The following is an 18,037-nucleotide window of genomic DNA, read 5'->3' as shown; positions in this document are numbered from 1 at the left end:
AAGTATGAGAATTAGCGGTGAATGCTGTGTTACCGGCGGGCCAGCTGTAGTGTTAATTTGATATCGCCTCAAGGGCCAAGTGAATTTACACGGCGGGCCAAATTTGGCCCGCGGGCCAGAGTTTGACACCCATGATTTAGATGTTTACAAAATTAACACATTCAATTGTACAAAAACAAACGGAATTAAATAAAACATTAAGCCAGGGGTGTCCAAACTTTTTCCACTGAGGGCCGCACACGGAAAAATTAAAGCATGTGGGGGCCATTTTGATATTTTTCATTTTCAAACCATAACAAAATATATGGATTTTTTATTTATTTTACCTTTAGGGGTCCCGGGGACCATAAAGGGTCTCAGTCATTCAAATGTTAAAAATAAATCAGATTATTATTTTTTTTTAATTATTTAACGCTTACAGTAAATCTCTATATCAACTTCAAGTTGATATAAAGTAATACAAATTAAAAAAAATGTTTTAAGGCTTTTCTGTCAAAAACAACTTAGTTTTTTTTATAGTAAAACTGAAATATGCAGTATTTAGTAATTAGAGCCCTAAAAGATCAATAATGCAAGACACCATTGATTTTAATTTTTTCATATTTTTGAGTAATCACAGTGAAAAGATAAATAAAAAATCACTAAATATATTTGGGATCCAAAAGGTGCCCCACTCATAAAGTGATACATTTTTATTAGGTTTTTCTTTTACTTTCAACACTTAAGTTACGAGATCAACTTCAGATATATCTGTCGATTTTATGCTGGAACAATTATTTTGTTTGTTTTATGCGCTTTTGTCAAAGAAAACTTTGATGTTTTTATATGGCTACTACACAATATATGCAATATTTACCACATAAAACATTTTAAAGTGAAATATTTGAAGTAATTGGAGCCCTGAAAATAATTCATTATAACATGGATTTTTTTGTCATTATTATTTTTTTTTGAGCAATGGCAAAAAAGGAAAAATAAAGAAAGACAAAAGAAAAAAAAACAGCCTGCATGGCAGCTTTTGTGTCAACATTGCAACTTTTTCTCGTTATATTTCTCCTCATTCCACTTTTTTTAATGTTCTTTTTTATTTTTACAATAGTATTTCCAGAATGTGTGGCGGGCCGGTAAACAATTAGCTGCGGGCCGCAAATGGCCCCCGGGCCGCACTTTGGACACCCCTGCATTAAGCAAACACTTAAATAATATTAATGAACAGTTACCTGCAACAATGTAACAACAATGGTTTAAATGTAAATGTAAAGATGTTATGTAAATACATTTGATATCGAAATATTTAGTTGTTTTTTTTTAACATTTACTATGTGTGCTGTCTCAGAGTGATCTGTGATCACGTTTACACAGAACTTTTGACGAATAACCCAGCTAAACATTTTGGTTCCCAGAATGTAGTGATTACGTTCGCCTTTTCGGGCGATTAACGTTACCTAATGGGTGCATTTGGGTTGCTTTTTGGTTCCATATTGGTGCAAACGGCCACATTACGTTCGTTGAATGTTACCGAATTTTCTGCGATGCTAATGTACTTTCAGTCTGCATATTAATTTCATACCAAATGGAAGAGGGAAGTTTGTCAAACATGAAAGAATACAGTACAAACTGCGATAAAGCCATTTTTTGAGGGTAATCGCCAATACGCTGTTATATGGAAGCGTGCACACACACACGCACACAAAGACACGCATAGACAAATACACACATTACGACACTTTTTTCGCCACACAGCAGAGTGTTGATTGTGCCGTAACAACAATCTTTTGTACCAAAATAACACTTCACTTTGCATTGATTAAAGCAAGCTATAACAGACTGAACAACAACACATAACTTCAACTACTTCAACCTTAACACCCTCCCCCCCACCCACACTGTGACGACAATGCCAGATGAAGTACAAACGATAAAACATTAAATATTAAGAGTATGTGAGTTTGACTCCTTCCTTGTTTACTCTCTTGTTGACTTCCTTAAACGTTTTGTGATCAATCAGAAATATCAAGCAGCTAATATACGCCAAACATGGAGAAGTGTGGAGAGTGTTTTGCATATATTACCCATCATGCCCTATAATGGATTTATATATGTGTAATTTCCAATTATATATACATGTTTTATAAAGTCCACTAAGGTTAGTGAGCAGGATGTGTGTTATGTGCTACCTACCGTATGTTGACTTTATTTGTTGGTTATAGTTTATTTACACCATGAGTGGGGAAAATTGTCTGGATTGAGTCATTTATATCTATGCTGTACACTTCAAATTAGTTTATGAACTTGTGGTTGCTAACCTTTAATTCCAATGATCATCACAATAACGCAGTTAAGTCTATCTGATATAATTTTTAAGAAATTTCCAGTCTTTGATTTTAGACAAAAACAAACACACCGCGGGTCATTTTTATTAGAAGCTTGTGATGTTTCGCGAGCCACACTGGAGACTCCAGTGGGCCATAGTGTGAACATCCATGAACTAAAATTAAAACAATGTACTGTAAATAAACCTGTGCTCTTGGGGGCCCTCTAGTGGCCGCGGGGCCTTAAGCAGCTGCTTGGTTCGCTTATGCCTTAGGCCGGGTTTCAAGTACAAGAAACTACAAGTACACTAATACAAACAAGTACATCAACTACAAGAAACTAAAAACTACAATAAACTACTACACGTGCTACATAAGAGCTGTTTTTTCTTTGTAACAGAGTACACACTACCACCTACTCAGTGGCCTAGTGGTTAGAGTGTCCGTCCTGAGATCGGTAGGTTGTGAGTTCAAACCCCGGCCGAGTCATACCAAAGACTATAAAAATGGGACCCATTACCTCCCTCAGCATCAAGGGTTGGAATTGGGGGTTAAATCACCAAAAATGATTCCCGGGCGCGGCCACCGCTGCTGCCCACTGCTCCCCTCACCTCCCAGGGGGTGATCAAGGGGGATGGGTCAATGCAGAGAATAATTTCGCCACACCGAGTGTGTGTGTGACAATCATCGGTACTTTAACTTTAACAAGTATGGAGGCATTAAACCTAAAAGAGCTCAATAAATGATAGTCAGCCAATGCGTGTATCTTAATGAAGATAAGTCTGATTTCATATACAGTTGACAGTGGTGGCTGAGACAATGACAGCAAGTAACAAATCTTAGTGTGGAATGAAAACAGTGTCCAAGGACTGGAGGCCTTCAAATGAAGCACTAAAATAAAGCATGTATCCATCATCAATTACAGGCAAGATAGTCACTGTCAACAATTTCTTTCTGACCTTAAGAGAGAAGCAGTTTTTATTTCTAAATAAATAAACCAAGCTTTACCCTAAGCTTAGAGACCAAGTTGTTAACATGGGCTTCGAATGGAAGCTCCTGGTCAAAAGTACAACCCAAGTACTTGTCATTTAAAACCTGCTCTATAGGGTGTATTTTTGATGTTACAATACTGGGAATGTTTTTAGGTAGCACCCTTGAATGAGAGAGCTGCGCTTGCTTTTATCTGTATTTAAAACCAATTTAAGATCAAATACGATGACATCAATCACACCTTGTAAAAACTCAAAAGCCTGAGTGATGAAGGTTGAACAGCATTAATTAATGTTGTTATCTGCATAAAAATGGTACATTGCATTTGACAAATTGTTACAAAGGTTATTTATGTGGATAGAAAATAAAATGGGCACCAGCACTGAGCCTTGCGGAACTCCTTTAGTAATGTCCAGTAATGAATGGGTCGCCCCAGCCACCCGTAAACATTGTGTTCTGCTGGAAAGATAGTTTGTGAACCAAGCAGCTGAATATTTAGACAAGCCAATGTGATGAAGGACTTGAATTAACAGACTGTCAAATGCTTTTGACAAATCAATAAAAAGAGCGACACGATATATCTTCCCGTCAAGAGCCTCGATTAAATCATCGAGGACCTTAAGAGCAGCTGTAATAGTACTATGCTGTTTTCTAAAACCGGATTGAAACGCAGATAAAATATTGTTTGATTCTAACAAATCCTTTAGCTGGTTACTGATGATCGTCTCAAACAATTTGGCTAAAATGCATAATTTAGAAATTGGTCTGTAATTATTTATATTTGTGGGTTCACCCCTTTTAGCAGTGAGCAGAACAAAAGCAGATTTTCAGATTTTTGGAATGCTTTTACTTGTCAGACTTAGGTTAAAAAATATGTGAGAGAGGCTCAGCAACAAAATCAGCAGCCAATTTTAAGAAAGAAGGTTCAGTCTGGTCAGGTCCTGCTGCTTTACTTGTGCCTAGGCTTTTTAGATACCGATACAGGTGTGAACTCAGATGTGCGGTTGCTGGGTCTATTTACAGCCTGAAGTATATTTGGCATTCTAGCATTAGTCACACCAACATTTGACAATTGAGGATATAGCTGTCTTATCAGACAAAGTACCAGATTGAGTTCAATTCAATTCAATTATTTATTTATTTCGTACTTGGATGTGTACATTTCAACAACATTTCAACAATCTCACATACCTTACTGCATTCAATACACAGCCATGTCGAAAAGGAACAGGATGAAGAAAATCTTATATTTCCTGCCCCTTCGCACAAAAGAAACATTTTCTTGGTATCTCTTTGCCGGTAGTGCATTAGAACATCCAATGCAACAAATCAATACAAAACAATATATCACATATGCACACACAGGCACCCACACCCACACGCACCCACCCACCAGGGGCGTAGACTCTAGAGTAGTAAAAAAGGCTACAGGACATGTATGACCCAGTTGACAAGAAAAGTTATTGTTGCCTAAAAACTACAAGTTTGTACCCCTACCCAGTGCACACACTCATAGAAATTAATAGAACAAACAATCAATGAAAAGAATAAACAAGCAAGATAAGTTGAACAAAAAATAAATAAACAAAACAAAAACTGAAAAAATAAGGCAATCACTCAAACCAAACAAACTGAAAAAGAACAAGGCAATCATCCAAACCAAACAAACTGAAAAAGAATAAGGTAATCATTCAAACCAAACAAAACTGAATAGAACAAGGCTATCATAACAAGGTATCATTCAAACCAAACAAAGCTAAGAACAATGTGATCATTCAACCAAGGATCCATAGTGCATGTCGATAAAGAAAAAAAAAATAAAAAAAAAAATGAAAGGAAAGCTAGACTATACAATACCTACAGTCATGTAGGATAATGTAAGCGTTGGTTTTTTTTTTTTGTGTGTTTATTATTATTTTTATTTTTTATTTTTATTTTTTCCCCCTTATTTTTCCCTTTGCGTCCCTTTTGTCAGTGCTCATATAACATCATAGTTCTGTTTTTAAAGACTTTTTTTAATTGAAATGTGTTTTTACATTGCTTTATTTCATTATGGAGAGAGTTCCAGAGTTTTACTCCCACCACTGATGTACACATTTGTTTTGATGTTGTTCGTGCAAGCTGATGCTTAAAGTGCCCTTTCCTTCTTCCTTCTTTTTCTATTAAAGTGAAATTTTTTTGTAGATTTGTTGGTAGCTCTTGACTACTAGCCCTGAACATAACCAATAATGTCTGCTGCTCAACTAGTTCATAGTTGGTAATTAAAGAACTTGGAAAGTAATTTGTTGTCACATGATTTAAAGAGGTTTTTATGGTTTGCCAAAACTTTTTGGGGTCATTTATATGTTTTTTGCATTAATTCAGGTACAAGTCAGACTTCTCTCTTTTAATAAGGCAAGTACATTTATTTTTAAGATGGCGATAGCTGAACCAGTCAATCCCAGTCTTTGTTTTTCGAGCCCTGGCCAAAGCAACGCCTCTCTCTTTGAGAAGGTTTCCAATTTCAGAGGAAAACCAGGGATTACATTGACCCTGAACTCTAAATTTCCAAAAGGGAGCATGTTTTTTGACTGTACGTCGGAATTCATTATACAATTATTGTAACGCTATCTCTACATCATCAATTAAAGCAACTCTGTTACACTGAAAGGCAGCTAAGTGGTATATACAACCTGGGAGGCAAATGTTTTTAGTATCTCTCTTGCGTGTAATAGTGTTTTTTGATTTTGGAAGCATGCAGTATCTTAAAGCTGCAATTGTACAATGATCACTCAAGTAATTGACAAACACCCCAGTATCAGTGTACTTATATGGAAAGTTGGTTCGGATTAGATCAAGTAAGGAACATTTTGATGGGTTTTTAGTATTGGGTCAAGTTGGGGAAGTGATTAATTGAGTTACATTTAGTGAGTTGCATACAGCTTTAAGATTGTCGGAAGAGGAAGTCAACCAATCAAAATGTAAATCACCAACCAAGAGAAGTTCACTAGCATTTAACCCACTCATAAAAGATGCAAGAGAGGCAGAGGCAGGCCTTTAACACCCTACAATTGCGAGAAGTTGGCCATGCGAGAATTCAAGCTGCAGGGCAAGGAGTTCAAATTGTTTAGTGATTGACAGTGATGATAATAAGGTAACATTAAACAGGTTTTTTATATACATGGCCACTACTCCACCTTTTCAAGGACGATCACATTGGAAGACATTATATCCATTTATAGCAATGTCCTTGTCAGAGACTGCTTTACTTAGCCAACTTTCTGTTACAATAAGGATGTCCGATTTGGTTGTTTGAATCCAGATTTATACTATGTCTAACTTTGGCAGTAGACTCTTAATATTTGAATGAATTAAACCGAGACCTGACCTAAGTACATGACTAAATTTAATCTAATTTAATGACTAAATTCATCTGGAATACTGATCAGGGTTTCCCACACATTCATTTATTTGTGGCGGCCCACCACGAAAGAATTACGTCCGCCACAAATAAAAAAAAATTACAAAAAAAATTTTAAAAAAATTTAAAAATTACAATTTTTTTTTTTTTTTTTTGTCCTCTCCAGCTTCTCAGGCAAATCATATAGTTGATGTAGATGCCCATATCGGCTGTTCAGATTTACTTTACAAAAGAGAAGAGTAGGATACTTCTCTTGTTGCCTTATTTGTATTTGACTTTATTAAATGTATTTATATTAGAAACACAACATGTGTATATAACAAAGGGTGCAAAGTCTGCAGGCAGTAGGAAACACATGGTTAAGTGTAGGGAGTAAAACTGATGGCAGTCTAAAGTTCAAGATTTTTGGAGCTCTTTGTTCAGTGGATCAGATGTTTGATGAAGCTCTGTGTCTATCTACCACCACTACTGTTTTCTGTTTATTTGTTACTGACTGTGGCAGGACACCTCTGCCTCTGTTTCACTTCATGTTGCTGGTAAATAATATGGTTGTAGTAGTACGCTAAAGTTAAATTATTTAATATGCACTAATTAAAGGGGGCAGAGCTTTGAGACATTTTAGCTTTTATATTTTATAAGATATATTTTTTGTAAGAACCACAATTGATAAATATATTTCAGTGAATTATTGTTCAAATCTGTATATAAATATGTACATAAAGTGTTGTAATTATATTGTAAAATGGATGGATGGACGTTTAAAACAAAACTGTTATTATTAATTAGTAAGTATAAATTTTTTGAGCCTTTTTAGAGAAAATCAAATCATTGTAGTAAATTATGCAAATTTAATTTTCATATTGCGAGGTAACCCGATGAAATCATTATTTGGCTTCACAATGTCAAAATTTGTGATTTCCGAAGAAGTAAAGCATCTATTTAACACAGAAATACACCATAAATTAAGCTGGTGAGAATGATTTGACCCACAAGAGGACATTAATAATATTTGTGTAAATTCTGCAGTTTCAAAGGACCAGGTAATTGTTATTGTGTTCGGTAGAGTTAAAGTTTTGTGGAGCATCTGGTCAGGTAGAACAACACACGCCTGCATAAGAATTGATATTCCTATAGGGCTCAAAAGGGCTTGTGATTTCGTAATGCATTGTGGGTGATGGGTAGACATTTTTGCTGGACATAAGTTTTGTTGCCATGGCTGTACTGTACCCGCGGTAATGTGGGAGAGAGCAACAAACTGAATTAAAATGGATCGTACAAAAAAAAAATTACGGGACTGCATCGAGACCAACTGTACCCTATTCCAAAGGCTCGCTACATCGAAAAATAAGTTAAATTAGTGTAATTGATCCATATGAGCACGTCCAATGGACAAGAGATTTCAGTAAGCTGCTGGCATTGTGGAAGCAAAACTTGTATATGTTTCGACAATGGAGTTGTTTTTTATATATTAATATTTCAGAATGCAAAGTCTGTTTAGGCTCATTGTCCTCCATTTAAATTGCGCGTAATCTACGACTTTCATCTCTTATATGTCCAAGATGGAGCGAGTGAGCCCAGCCTCATTTCATAAGCAGGTTTCCATGAAACAATAAACCCATTATTACCTTTAAATACATTGATCACTGTGCTACTGCTCCGAAAGTAATACTCATTAATTGTTTGTGCTTACCCAAAACTAAAAGTAAACAGACAACAGGCTTTTTTCCAAAATACTGTATGTTGTTTGTCGCCCACAGATAGCTTGTCTAGCGCTAACATCCTACTAAATGCTATGTGTGTTACAATACAGTACAAACTTACCAGTGTGAAAATGCTGTGGACACACCAACATGTACCAGTGGATGGCGTTAAAAATGACATTCGATCATCTCACTGCTACTATCCATGTAACGACGGGGTTGCATTTTACTGCGCGGATCATTCTCCCAAGATGCAGCAGGAACTCCAGAGGTGACGTGCAGGTGAGACAATGATTTATTGTCCATGAAATCATGCAAAATACAGAAAAGACTAAAAAGCGTGCCGATAGCGTGGGAGCTATGGCGAAGCTTAGCACAGGAACAGGAATTAAAGATCGTAGAAAATACTTAACGTAATGGGTTGCATGGAAGCAAGCAGCCAGACTGATTGTGGCGAGAAACCGGAATAAGTAGCTCTCTCATTAGTGCCCGGCAGCAGGTGAGTGTGCCGAACACTAATCAGAGGCAGGTGAAACCAGTCTGCACTACAGTATACCGGTATTAGTATAGTACCGCGATACTAATTAATCATTTTCGGCACGATACCGTCTCTGAAACGTACCGGTCCCACACCTTTCTGCGCCCGCGTCGAAGTCACGTTGTGACATTGCTGGTTTACGAGAAGACGAGCATGTTCGGCGGCACACAATCAGGGAGTACTTACAAGCAGATATAGTGTGTAGACAGAAAAGGGAGAACGGATGCATTTTGGTCTAAAAACTAACGATAAAGGTGAAGGTGAAGTTATAACACTGAAACACCCTTAGGTAGAGGTGCTTTAAGACATGGCTAGTGGATAAGATCTGAAGGGGGATTGTAGATAATGCATATGTTTAAGAGTTATTTCTTTATTCATAATCATGTTTGAATCAGCTCATATTTTTCCATGTATACTCTGTATACCAGTTTCTCTTTGTCTTCAGATTGCCTGTTTAGACAGGGTCGTAAACCATCAGGAATGTGAACACAACCCCCAAGTCTCTCTTCTTATCAGTGTTGAGAGGAGGGGGGGGGGGGAGATGGGGGCTTTCCTTGTGTGAAAAGAGTTGCTTTTTCCTTTGGAATGCCAGATCAACTTGGGCTACGCATTCGTATGTGTTGTTCGAGGCTGGTCTCTATTCTCAAATATTTGACAATAAATTACAAAATACCTATTCTGTGCTTGGTGGTACCTTTGAGTTCAGCTTATATGTCATGTAAGGAACTTGGGACTGACCAGCGTTTTACATCCCACTTGGAGGAACATCTGGTCAAACGCAACACTAGCTAGCAGCTAACATCCATCCGCCGTCTGCAGTGTTTTAGCTACTTCTAAATCACTAATTCCTGGTCTCCACGGCGACAAATAAAATGAGTTTCTTACAAGTATCATCCCTGCAGGACGAGGAATAGCTAAACATGCTTCACTACACACCGTAGCTCACCGGCATCAAAATGTAAACAAACGCCATTGGTGGATCTACACCTAACATCCACTGTAATGATATCAAGTACAGGCAAGTATTTAGTCGATACTACTATGATTACATCGATATTTTGGCATCATAACATCTTTTTTCGTTTAAAAAAAAATGTATATTATGTTTATAAACTCAGGAAATATGTCCCTGGACACATGAGGACTCTGAATATGACCAATGTATGATCCTGTAACTACTTGGTATCGGATTGATACCCAAATTTGTGGTATCATCCAAAACTAATGTAAAGTATCAAACAACAGAAGAATAAGTGATTACTACATTTTAACAGAAGTGTAGATAGAACATGTTAAAAGAGAAAGTAAGCAAATATTAACAGTAAATGAACAAGTATATTAATAATTAATGTTCTACCACTTGTCCCTCATAATGTTGACAAAATAATAGAATGATAAATGACACAATATGTTACTGCATACATCAGCAGACTAATTAGGAGCCTTTGTTTGTTTACTTACTACTAAAAGACAAGTTGTCCAGTATGTCCACTATTTTATTTAAGGACTTAACTGCAATAAGAAACATATGTTTAATGTACCCTTAGATTTTTTGTTAAAATAAAGCCAATAATGCAATTTTTGTGTCGTCCCCTTTATTTAGAAAAGTACCGAAAAGTACCAAAATAATTTTAGTACCGGTAACAAAATTATAGTATCGTTACAACACTAGTCTGCACCCATGGCAGCTAAAACACAAACCCAGGGGTGATGAAAACAAAACAGAGGTAGTCAAACCAACAGGACAAATCATGATCCGGGCAACGGATCCTAACAATCCAGGCTATATGCCGTCTCTTTATTAGCTACATAACCCGACTTCCTTCGGCTTTGCTTTCTCTCTGGAAATGAGAAAAATCTCACCAAATCGTTTTTTTGCCCCGAAGCGATCATGACTGTGTTTGTGGCAGTTAATGATGCTTGTTTTGAACTTGTTAAATAACATAAAACAACACTTAAGCACAAAGTCTTGTATTCAGCCATGTAAATAAGCGTTTCAGAGTCCAGCAATACCCACAACGCAATGCGTTTCCATGTCACATTTTCAAGCCCTATAGCTGATGTTTTGCTCACACTAACGCAGCCCTAAACTGAACAGCGGAACCAGCAAGGAAACGTGAAACGGAGCCGCTTCCTCGCCGGCCGGCTTGCAGCAGTGAGTGGGACTTGTGAGGAAACGCCCGAGCTGCTTTGAGGTGAAAGCGCAGTGACAGTGCGGTGCATCATGGCCGCCAACAGGCACACAGTCAAGCATGAAAGAGGTAAAGACAGGGCCAGTCAGCCGGCGCTCAGAGTTGGATCTCAGGGACTCACGGAGCGGCTCGTCTCAGAGGAAGAATCTGGTGGGTGTGATTGCAGCAGCCGGTGCTGGCAGAACAACACCAGACTATCTTTACTGCACACCTTTGACTCAATTAGTCTTATTTTCACGCCGAGGTTCACTTCTAACACTACCATACAGTGTGCAAGGAGGCTTCCCACTGAGGCACACACACCTTGTCGTGGATCCAGTGATGCTGAAAACTAAATCAGACCAACGTGAATGTAGGACGGCAACCCGCAGGACACAAACCTACCCGAGTGGGAGAGGTTCTGTCGGCAGCGGCGCCGAGCGACAACATGAAAGACACTTTAGAACTCCTTTGAGGATCCTTTCATATGCAACGACACGCCCGCACGCTGACAGGCCGCCATTGTGGCGCCGTCAAAGGAGAGACACTTTAAGAAATAAAAACGGTTAAATCAAATGTTGTTAATGTGTAACGGAGCCGCATGCGCCGCTCAGGTTAGTCAGAGTTCATACGCTCCACACGGGGAAAAAACAGCCTAATTGTCCCTTAAAAAGGAACAATGGGCCCCATTCAGCAATAGGTTCCTAACTTTTCCTCTTATCTTTCTTCCTAAGTGATTTCCTAAGAGGAGTCCATTCGAATTCATGACGTGTTCTTAAACGCCCAAATTGTTCCCACCTGCTGTTCTTAAGTTGCTGAATGCCAATAGTTAGCGCATACGTGTCTATCATAATTTGCATATAAACACGCCCTTATTTCCCCAATATCATACTTGCCAACCTTGAGACCTCCGATTCCGGGAGGTGGGGGGTGGGGTGGGGCGGGGGTGTGGTTGGGGGAGGGGGCGTTTTTGGGGGCGTGGTTAAGAGGGGAGGAGTATATTTACAGCTAGAATTCACCAACTCGAGTATTTCATATATATTTCATATATATATATATGTATATACATATATATATATATATATATATATATATATATATATATATATATATATATATATATATATATATATATATATATATATATATATATATATATGTATGAAATACTTGACTTTCAGTGAATTCTAGCTATATATATATATATATATATGTATATATGTATATATATATATATATATATATATATATATATATATATATATATATATATATATATATATATATATATATATATATATATATATATATATATATATATATATATATATATATATATATATATATATATATATTTTGTTATACATATAAATAAAAGAAATACTTGAATTTCAGTGTTCCGGAGGCTATCCAGTAGATGGCGGTATTGTCCTGTTTAAGAGTGTCACAACATTGCTGTTTACGGCAGACGAACTGCTTTACGGTAGACGAAAACGTGACTGCTGTTGTTGTGTGTTGTTACCGCGCTGGGAGGACGTTAATGAAACTGCCTAACAATAAACCCACATAAGAAACCAAGAACTCGCCCTCGATCCTTCTACAGTTATAACGTGATTGGGCAGGCACGCTGTTTATATCGTGGGAAAGCGGACGTGAAAACAGACTGTCGCCGCTGTCCCCACTCAGGTCCGCATGGAGCTGGAGGGGGCGTGGCCTCCAGCTCCGGCTGAATTCCGGGAGATTTTCGGGAGAAAATTTCTTCCGGGAGGTTTTCGGGAGAGGCGCTGAATTCCGGGAGTCTTCCGGAAAATCCGAGAGGGTTGGCAAGTATGCCAATATGCATATGTAAACACCCTCAATTCCGTAATTTGCATAGGTAAACACCCTTAATTCCCCATATAAGGGCACAATTCCGGCAGAAAAGCCAAACATCAGACACACGGAGAAAACACAAACAGATTATAGAAGAGAAATTCGTATTATCCCGCGGGCGAAATACATAATGTCAAAACTTAAGTTTAAGAAAGGGGGGACAGCTCTCGGTAGCTTTAAAGCGTTCAAATAAATATTCGTCACTTCGTGCAAATAGGCCGACATAGTCGTCCGTGTGTGCGTGCGCGCACACATTTTGAAATGTCTATATATATTGCTCATTTTGCTATATGTCTGATCTATCTCTATCTCTATCCATCTATATATATGTATATATCTATATCTATCGATCTATCTATCTATGATATTAATTTAACATTAGACAATAGAAGTAAGGGAACTTGTCACACTTAAGAACAAATAGGCCACCCTAAGAGTGCTCCGGAGCACTCGTAGATTTTGTTCTTGCCTACGAATCACATCCCAGCTTAGAAAACATTGGTGAATACAAAAATCTCCTTAAATACTTCGTAAGGGGGCCTAAGAACAAAATTTGTTCTTAAGAATGGTTGCTGAATGGGGCCCAATGTCTGGAAACAAGTCTCCAACAAGTCCAAAAAGATTCTTTATACCAGCAAAGACATCTTCTTTTTCACCATTATGAAGCTGACACGCTGTCGCCATGACGCCCGCGGGGCTGATTTGATGTTATGACAAAGAAAAGCAGACAAATGAAGATGGTGTGAAGAGGATGCTAAAATGGGCCACAGAACCAGAATCCAGTCATCCTCGCAGATAGGCGACATAAAGTCACTCACAGGACAAAAAGACGACATTCCGTCTTAACGTCACCTGCAGCCAGGTAGCGTCTGTCGGCTGTCGGACTGGATAAGTCAGTAGTTTAGCGACAGTGTCGCTACAGTGACACGTTAAGACGGAGGAGTGATCGAGAGCACAGGCGGAAAGCCCCTCTGGGGGGCACCAGGACTTACGTTCTGCTTGCCCACAATGTTGTCGAAAGGAAGTTCCGGTCTCCAGGACGCCTCGTTGAAGGTGGCGCTGCTGGCCCGGCGGTCCGCGGAGCTGGCCGCCTCCTTCATGATGTCCTCAGGGAGGGTGAGCAGGCTCTCCTCGGGCTGCTTAATGAGGTACGTCTCGATGTTGTGACGGCGCAGGAAGTCGTTGCGGTCCTTGCCGTGTCCCTCCTCCACTTCGTAGTCACCGTTCAGACAGTCTAAAGCTGCTTTGGAAATGTGGATCCGCCTGCGAGGAGAATGAGGTGAAAATGAAATTTGAATGTTCTGCTGGTCCTTCACTCACCCTGGGATGCCTCCCGACTCCAGCTTGTTGGCGATGTCCACGTCCCAGGACCACACGTCAAACTGCCACTTCCTGAGTCCCAACACGCCACAGAGAACCGAGCCCGAGTGGATCCCGATGCGCATGTCGATGTCGTGTTTCGTACGCGAACGCACGTATCTGAGGGGGAGGAACATCAGAGTGACCAAACTTCATGAAAGATGATGAATCAGATAAAGATGCTGAGATCTTCTTAACAATTCTTTTTGGGCCAGAAACAAACAATGAAGAGCATCGTGCCACTGATCCATGGGGAAATTAAACAGCTGTAGCTCCGCCCCCTGCCTACCTGATGGTTTTGATCATGCTGAGGCCCATCTCCACGCAGCAGTGGGCGTGATCCTGCCTGGGCTCAGGTAGGCCCGACACGCAGTAGTAACAATCTCCCAGAATCTTTATTCGCAGACAATGATTCTCCTGCAAGAGACCATGCACACACATGACCTGTGATTTATCCCAGCATGCATTGCTTCCTGCCTTACACACAAACATTTCGCACAATAAAGGGAATTTGTTACATTTTACTTTCACATCTTATTTAGTAGGTCTTATTTTCACATTTCATATTTGGTACATATTAATAGTCACGTCTTTTCTTATGTTTTATTTGTCAGATCCTATTTGATATGTTATTTATTACGTCTTACTTTCACATCTTTTTGTATGTCTTATTTGTTCCATCTTATTTGTTACATCAAGGTTCAAGGTTCAAAGTTTATTCGTCACATGCAGAGTACACCACAGTGAAATGCTTTTTTCCATGCTCTTCAGATATTGCGTACAGTGGGATCCAAACACTAGTTGCTGAATCTAATACACTAAATACAAGAAATACAAAAATTTGAATAGCTCTGATGTACATTAATTACAAGACAATAAGTTGCACAATAAGTCCCAGTAGTCCCGTCATATTTATTCCATCTTATTTGTTGTCTTGATTGTTACATCTTATTTGTTACGCCTTATTTGTTGTCTTATTTATAACATCTTATTTTTTACGCCTGATTTGTTGTCTTGTTTATAACATCTCATTTTTTACACCTAATTTGATATGTCTTATTTGTTTCATGTTATTTGCTACATCTTATTTTTAAGTGTCATTTGTTACATCTTATCGTCACATATTTTTTATATATCTTATTTGTTCCACCTTATTTGTTACGTCCTAATTACTACATCTTATTTGTAACATCTTATTTGTTGTTTTATTTGTTACATATTATTTGTTATGTCTTATTTGTTACATTTAATTTGTTAAGTCTTATTTGTTACATCTTTTTTTTTTTACGTCTTATTAGTTATGTCCTATTTGTCACATCCTTTTGTTAGGTCTTATTTTTTACATCTTACTTTCACATCTTATATGCTACATCTAAAACACTACATCTAATTTATTGCATCTTATTTGTTTCATCTTATGTTCACAACTTATTTGTTACATCTTGTTTTGAAATATTTTTTCTTACATCTTATTCATTTCATCTTACTTTCACATCCTATTTGTTGCATCTAATTTCTTACATCTTACGTTCACATTTTATTTGTTACGTCTTATCCGTGCAAGAAAAAACAGCCGATTGAGAGCGATTGACCTCCTGCTTACACTCCTGCTTTCTAACATTTATTTTTCTTCATGAGGTCAACTTTATTACGAGTGTGACTTTGCAATGGACTACCTTTTCTTAAAGACCCTCACTGAACTCCACTCTGAGTGGGCGGAGCCTGGAATAAGTGCACGAAGCTAGAGGAATGACATTTAGACTTCATGGGGAATATTTCCGACAACAGCATAAGCGGACGTTTGCAGTGATCACATGTGACAAACACACACACACACACACACACACACACACACACACACACACACACACACACACACACACACACACACACACACACACACACACACACACACACACACACACACACACACACACGCACCGAGGCAAACACACACACACACACACACACACTCACATGTGCAAGGCGGTCAAAGCGTGCAAAGAGCTCGTTCAACATTCGGACCAGCTCCTGTGCCGACAGCGTGGTGGAGAGGTTTGTGAAACCTTTAACGTCTGCGAAAAGAATGCTGGATAAAACGGGGAAATGTCATTTTTCATGTCGACCACAAGAAGCAAAATATTATTTAACATCGGTCTCAACTAGCCAATCACTTGATAACACGAGCAAAGACGCCAGCAGCATACTCCTTGTGTAAGTACTGATTACAAGGTAACGTTTGCTTGAGCTTGTGATTGAAGGTTGTCACTGAGCTGGTAACTACGCGAACATGTTAACTTCACTAACAGGCATCATGGCGGTCGTCTTCACCTGACATTCTCGTAGCGGTGGATGTAGATTCGATGGAACTGATGCTGGAGGTGCTCATCCTCTACATTGGTCATGTCGTTGATCATTTCCAGAACCACAAACCGTGGCAGGACGGACAGAACCAGCCTCTCCTGTGTGGTTGGAAACAACACAAGGTCATCAATAAATTCATTTCAACAACAAAGACACACCACGTTTGGCTCTGATGGATTTGTTTTTAAGCTGGTGTCTACCAGGTCCAGTACAATTGGACAGCATGTTGACAAAGAACAACAAGAAGAAAAGCTAAATGAAGAGAAAGAAGTTCTCATCTCCCGTTTCTCTCAGGCTCGGACCAAACTGGATCTGGATCGAACTGGACAGTGTCACCCGACCCGACAAGATAACGTACAAACTAGTATGGTAACAATACCAATATTTTGGTACCGGTACTAAAATTATTTCGGTACTTTTCTAAATAAAGGGCACCACAAAAAAATTGCATTATTGCCTTTATTTGAATAAAAAATATTAGGGTACATTAAACATATGTTTTTATTGCAGTTAAGTCGTTAAATAAAATAGTGAACATAATAGACCACTTGTCTTTTAGTAGTAAGTAAGCAAACAAAGGCTCCTAATTAGTCTGCTGATGTATGCAGTAACTTATTGTATCGTTTATCATTCTATTATTTTGTTAACATTATTAAGAACAAATGGTAGAAACTTCATTATTAATCTACTTTTTCATTTACTGTTAATATCTGCTTACTTCCCGTTTCAACATGTTCTATCTACACTTCTGTTAAAATGTATTAATCACTTATTCTTCGGTTGTTTGATACTTTACATTAGTTTTGGATGATACCCCAAATTTGGGTATCAACCCGATACCAAGTAGTTACAGGATCATACATTGGTCATATTCAAAGTCCTATTATGAATTTTTAAAAGACGAAAGAAGATGCCAAAAAATATCGACGTAATCATAGTAGTATCGACTCGATACGTGCTTGTACTTGAAATCATTACAGTGGATGTTAGGTGTTGATCCACCAATGGCGTTTGTTTACATTTTGATGCCGGTGAGCTACGGTGTGTAGTGAAGCATGTTTAGCTATTCCTCGTCCTGCAGGGATGATACTTGTAAGAAACGTACTTTATTTGTCGCCATGGAGGCGAGGATTAGTGATTTAGAAGTCGCTAAAACACTGTCGACGGCGGGAGGACGTTAGCAGCTAGCTAGCCATGTCTTAAATCACCTCTTCCTGAGGGCGTTTCTGTGTTATAACTTCACCTTTATCCTTAGTTTTTAAGCCAAAATGCGTCCGTTCTCCCTTTTCTGTCTACACGCTGTGTCTGCTTGTAAGTACTCCGTGATTGTG

At 38.5% G+C, this 18,037-nt stretch overlaps 1 protein-coding gene across 2 annotated transcripts in view; it reads right to left on the bottom strand.

Moving 5' to 3' along the window:
- adcy8 (adenylate cyclase 8 (brain)) overlaps positions 1–18,037 on the bottom strand; it is a 136,040-nt gene that overhangs the window by 53,628 nt on the left and 64,375 nt on the right. For both annotated transcript variants that reach the window (XM_062023046.1, XM_062023047.1), the window contains exons 3-7: positions 16,674–16,804; positions 16,320–16,431; positions 14,632–14,759; positions 14,304–14,462; positions 13,976–14,246 (exon numbers count right to left, since the gene is read on the bottom strand). In XM_062023046.1, the coding sequence (XP_061879030.1) occupies positions 13,976–14,246; positions 14,304–14,462; positions 14,632–14,759; positions 16,320–16,431; positions 16,674–16,804 (801 nt within the window). The remainder of the gene's footprint in view (positions 1–13,975; positions 14,247–14,303; positions 14,463–14,631; positions 14,760–16,319; positions 16,432–16,673; positions 16,805–18,037) is intronic.

Source organism: Entelurus aequoreus, linkage group LG16 (genome assembly GCF_033978785.1).
Source record: "Entelurus aequoreus isolate RoL-2023_Sb linkage group LG16, RoL_Eaeq_v1.1, whole genome shotgun sequence".
NCBI classification, from domain to species: Eukaryota; Metazoa; Chordata; class Actinopteri; order Syngnathiformes; family Syngnathidae; genus Entelurus; species Entelurus aequoreus.
The sequence above is the reverse complement of the archived record's forward strand: the minus strand, read 5'-3'. Positions and strand labels throughout refer to the sequence as shown.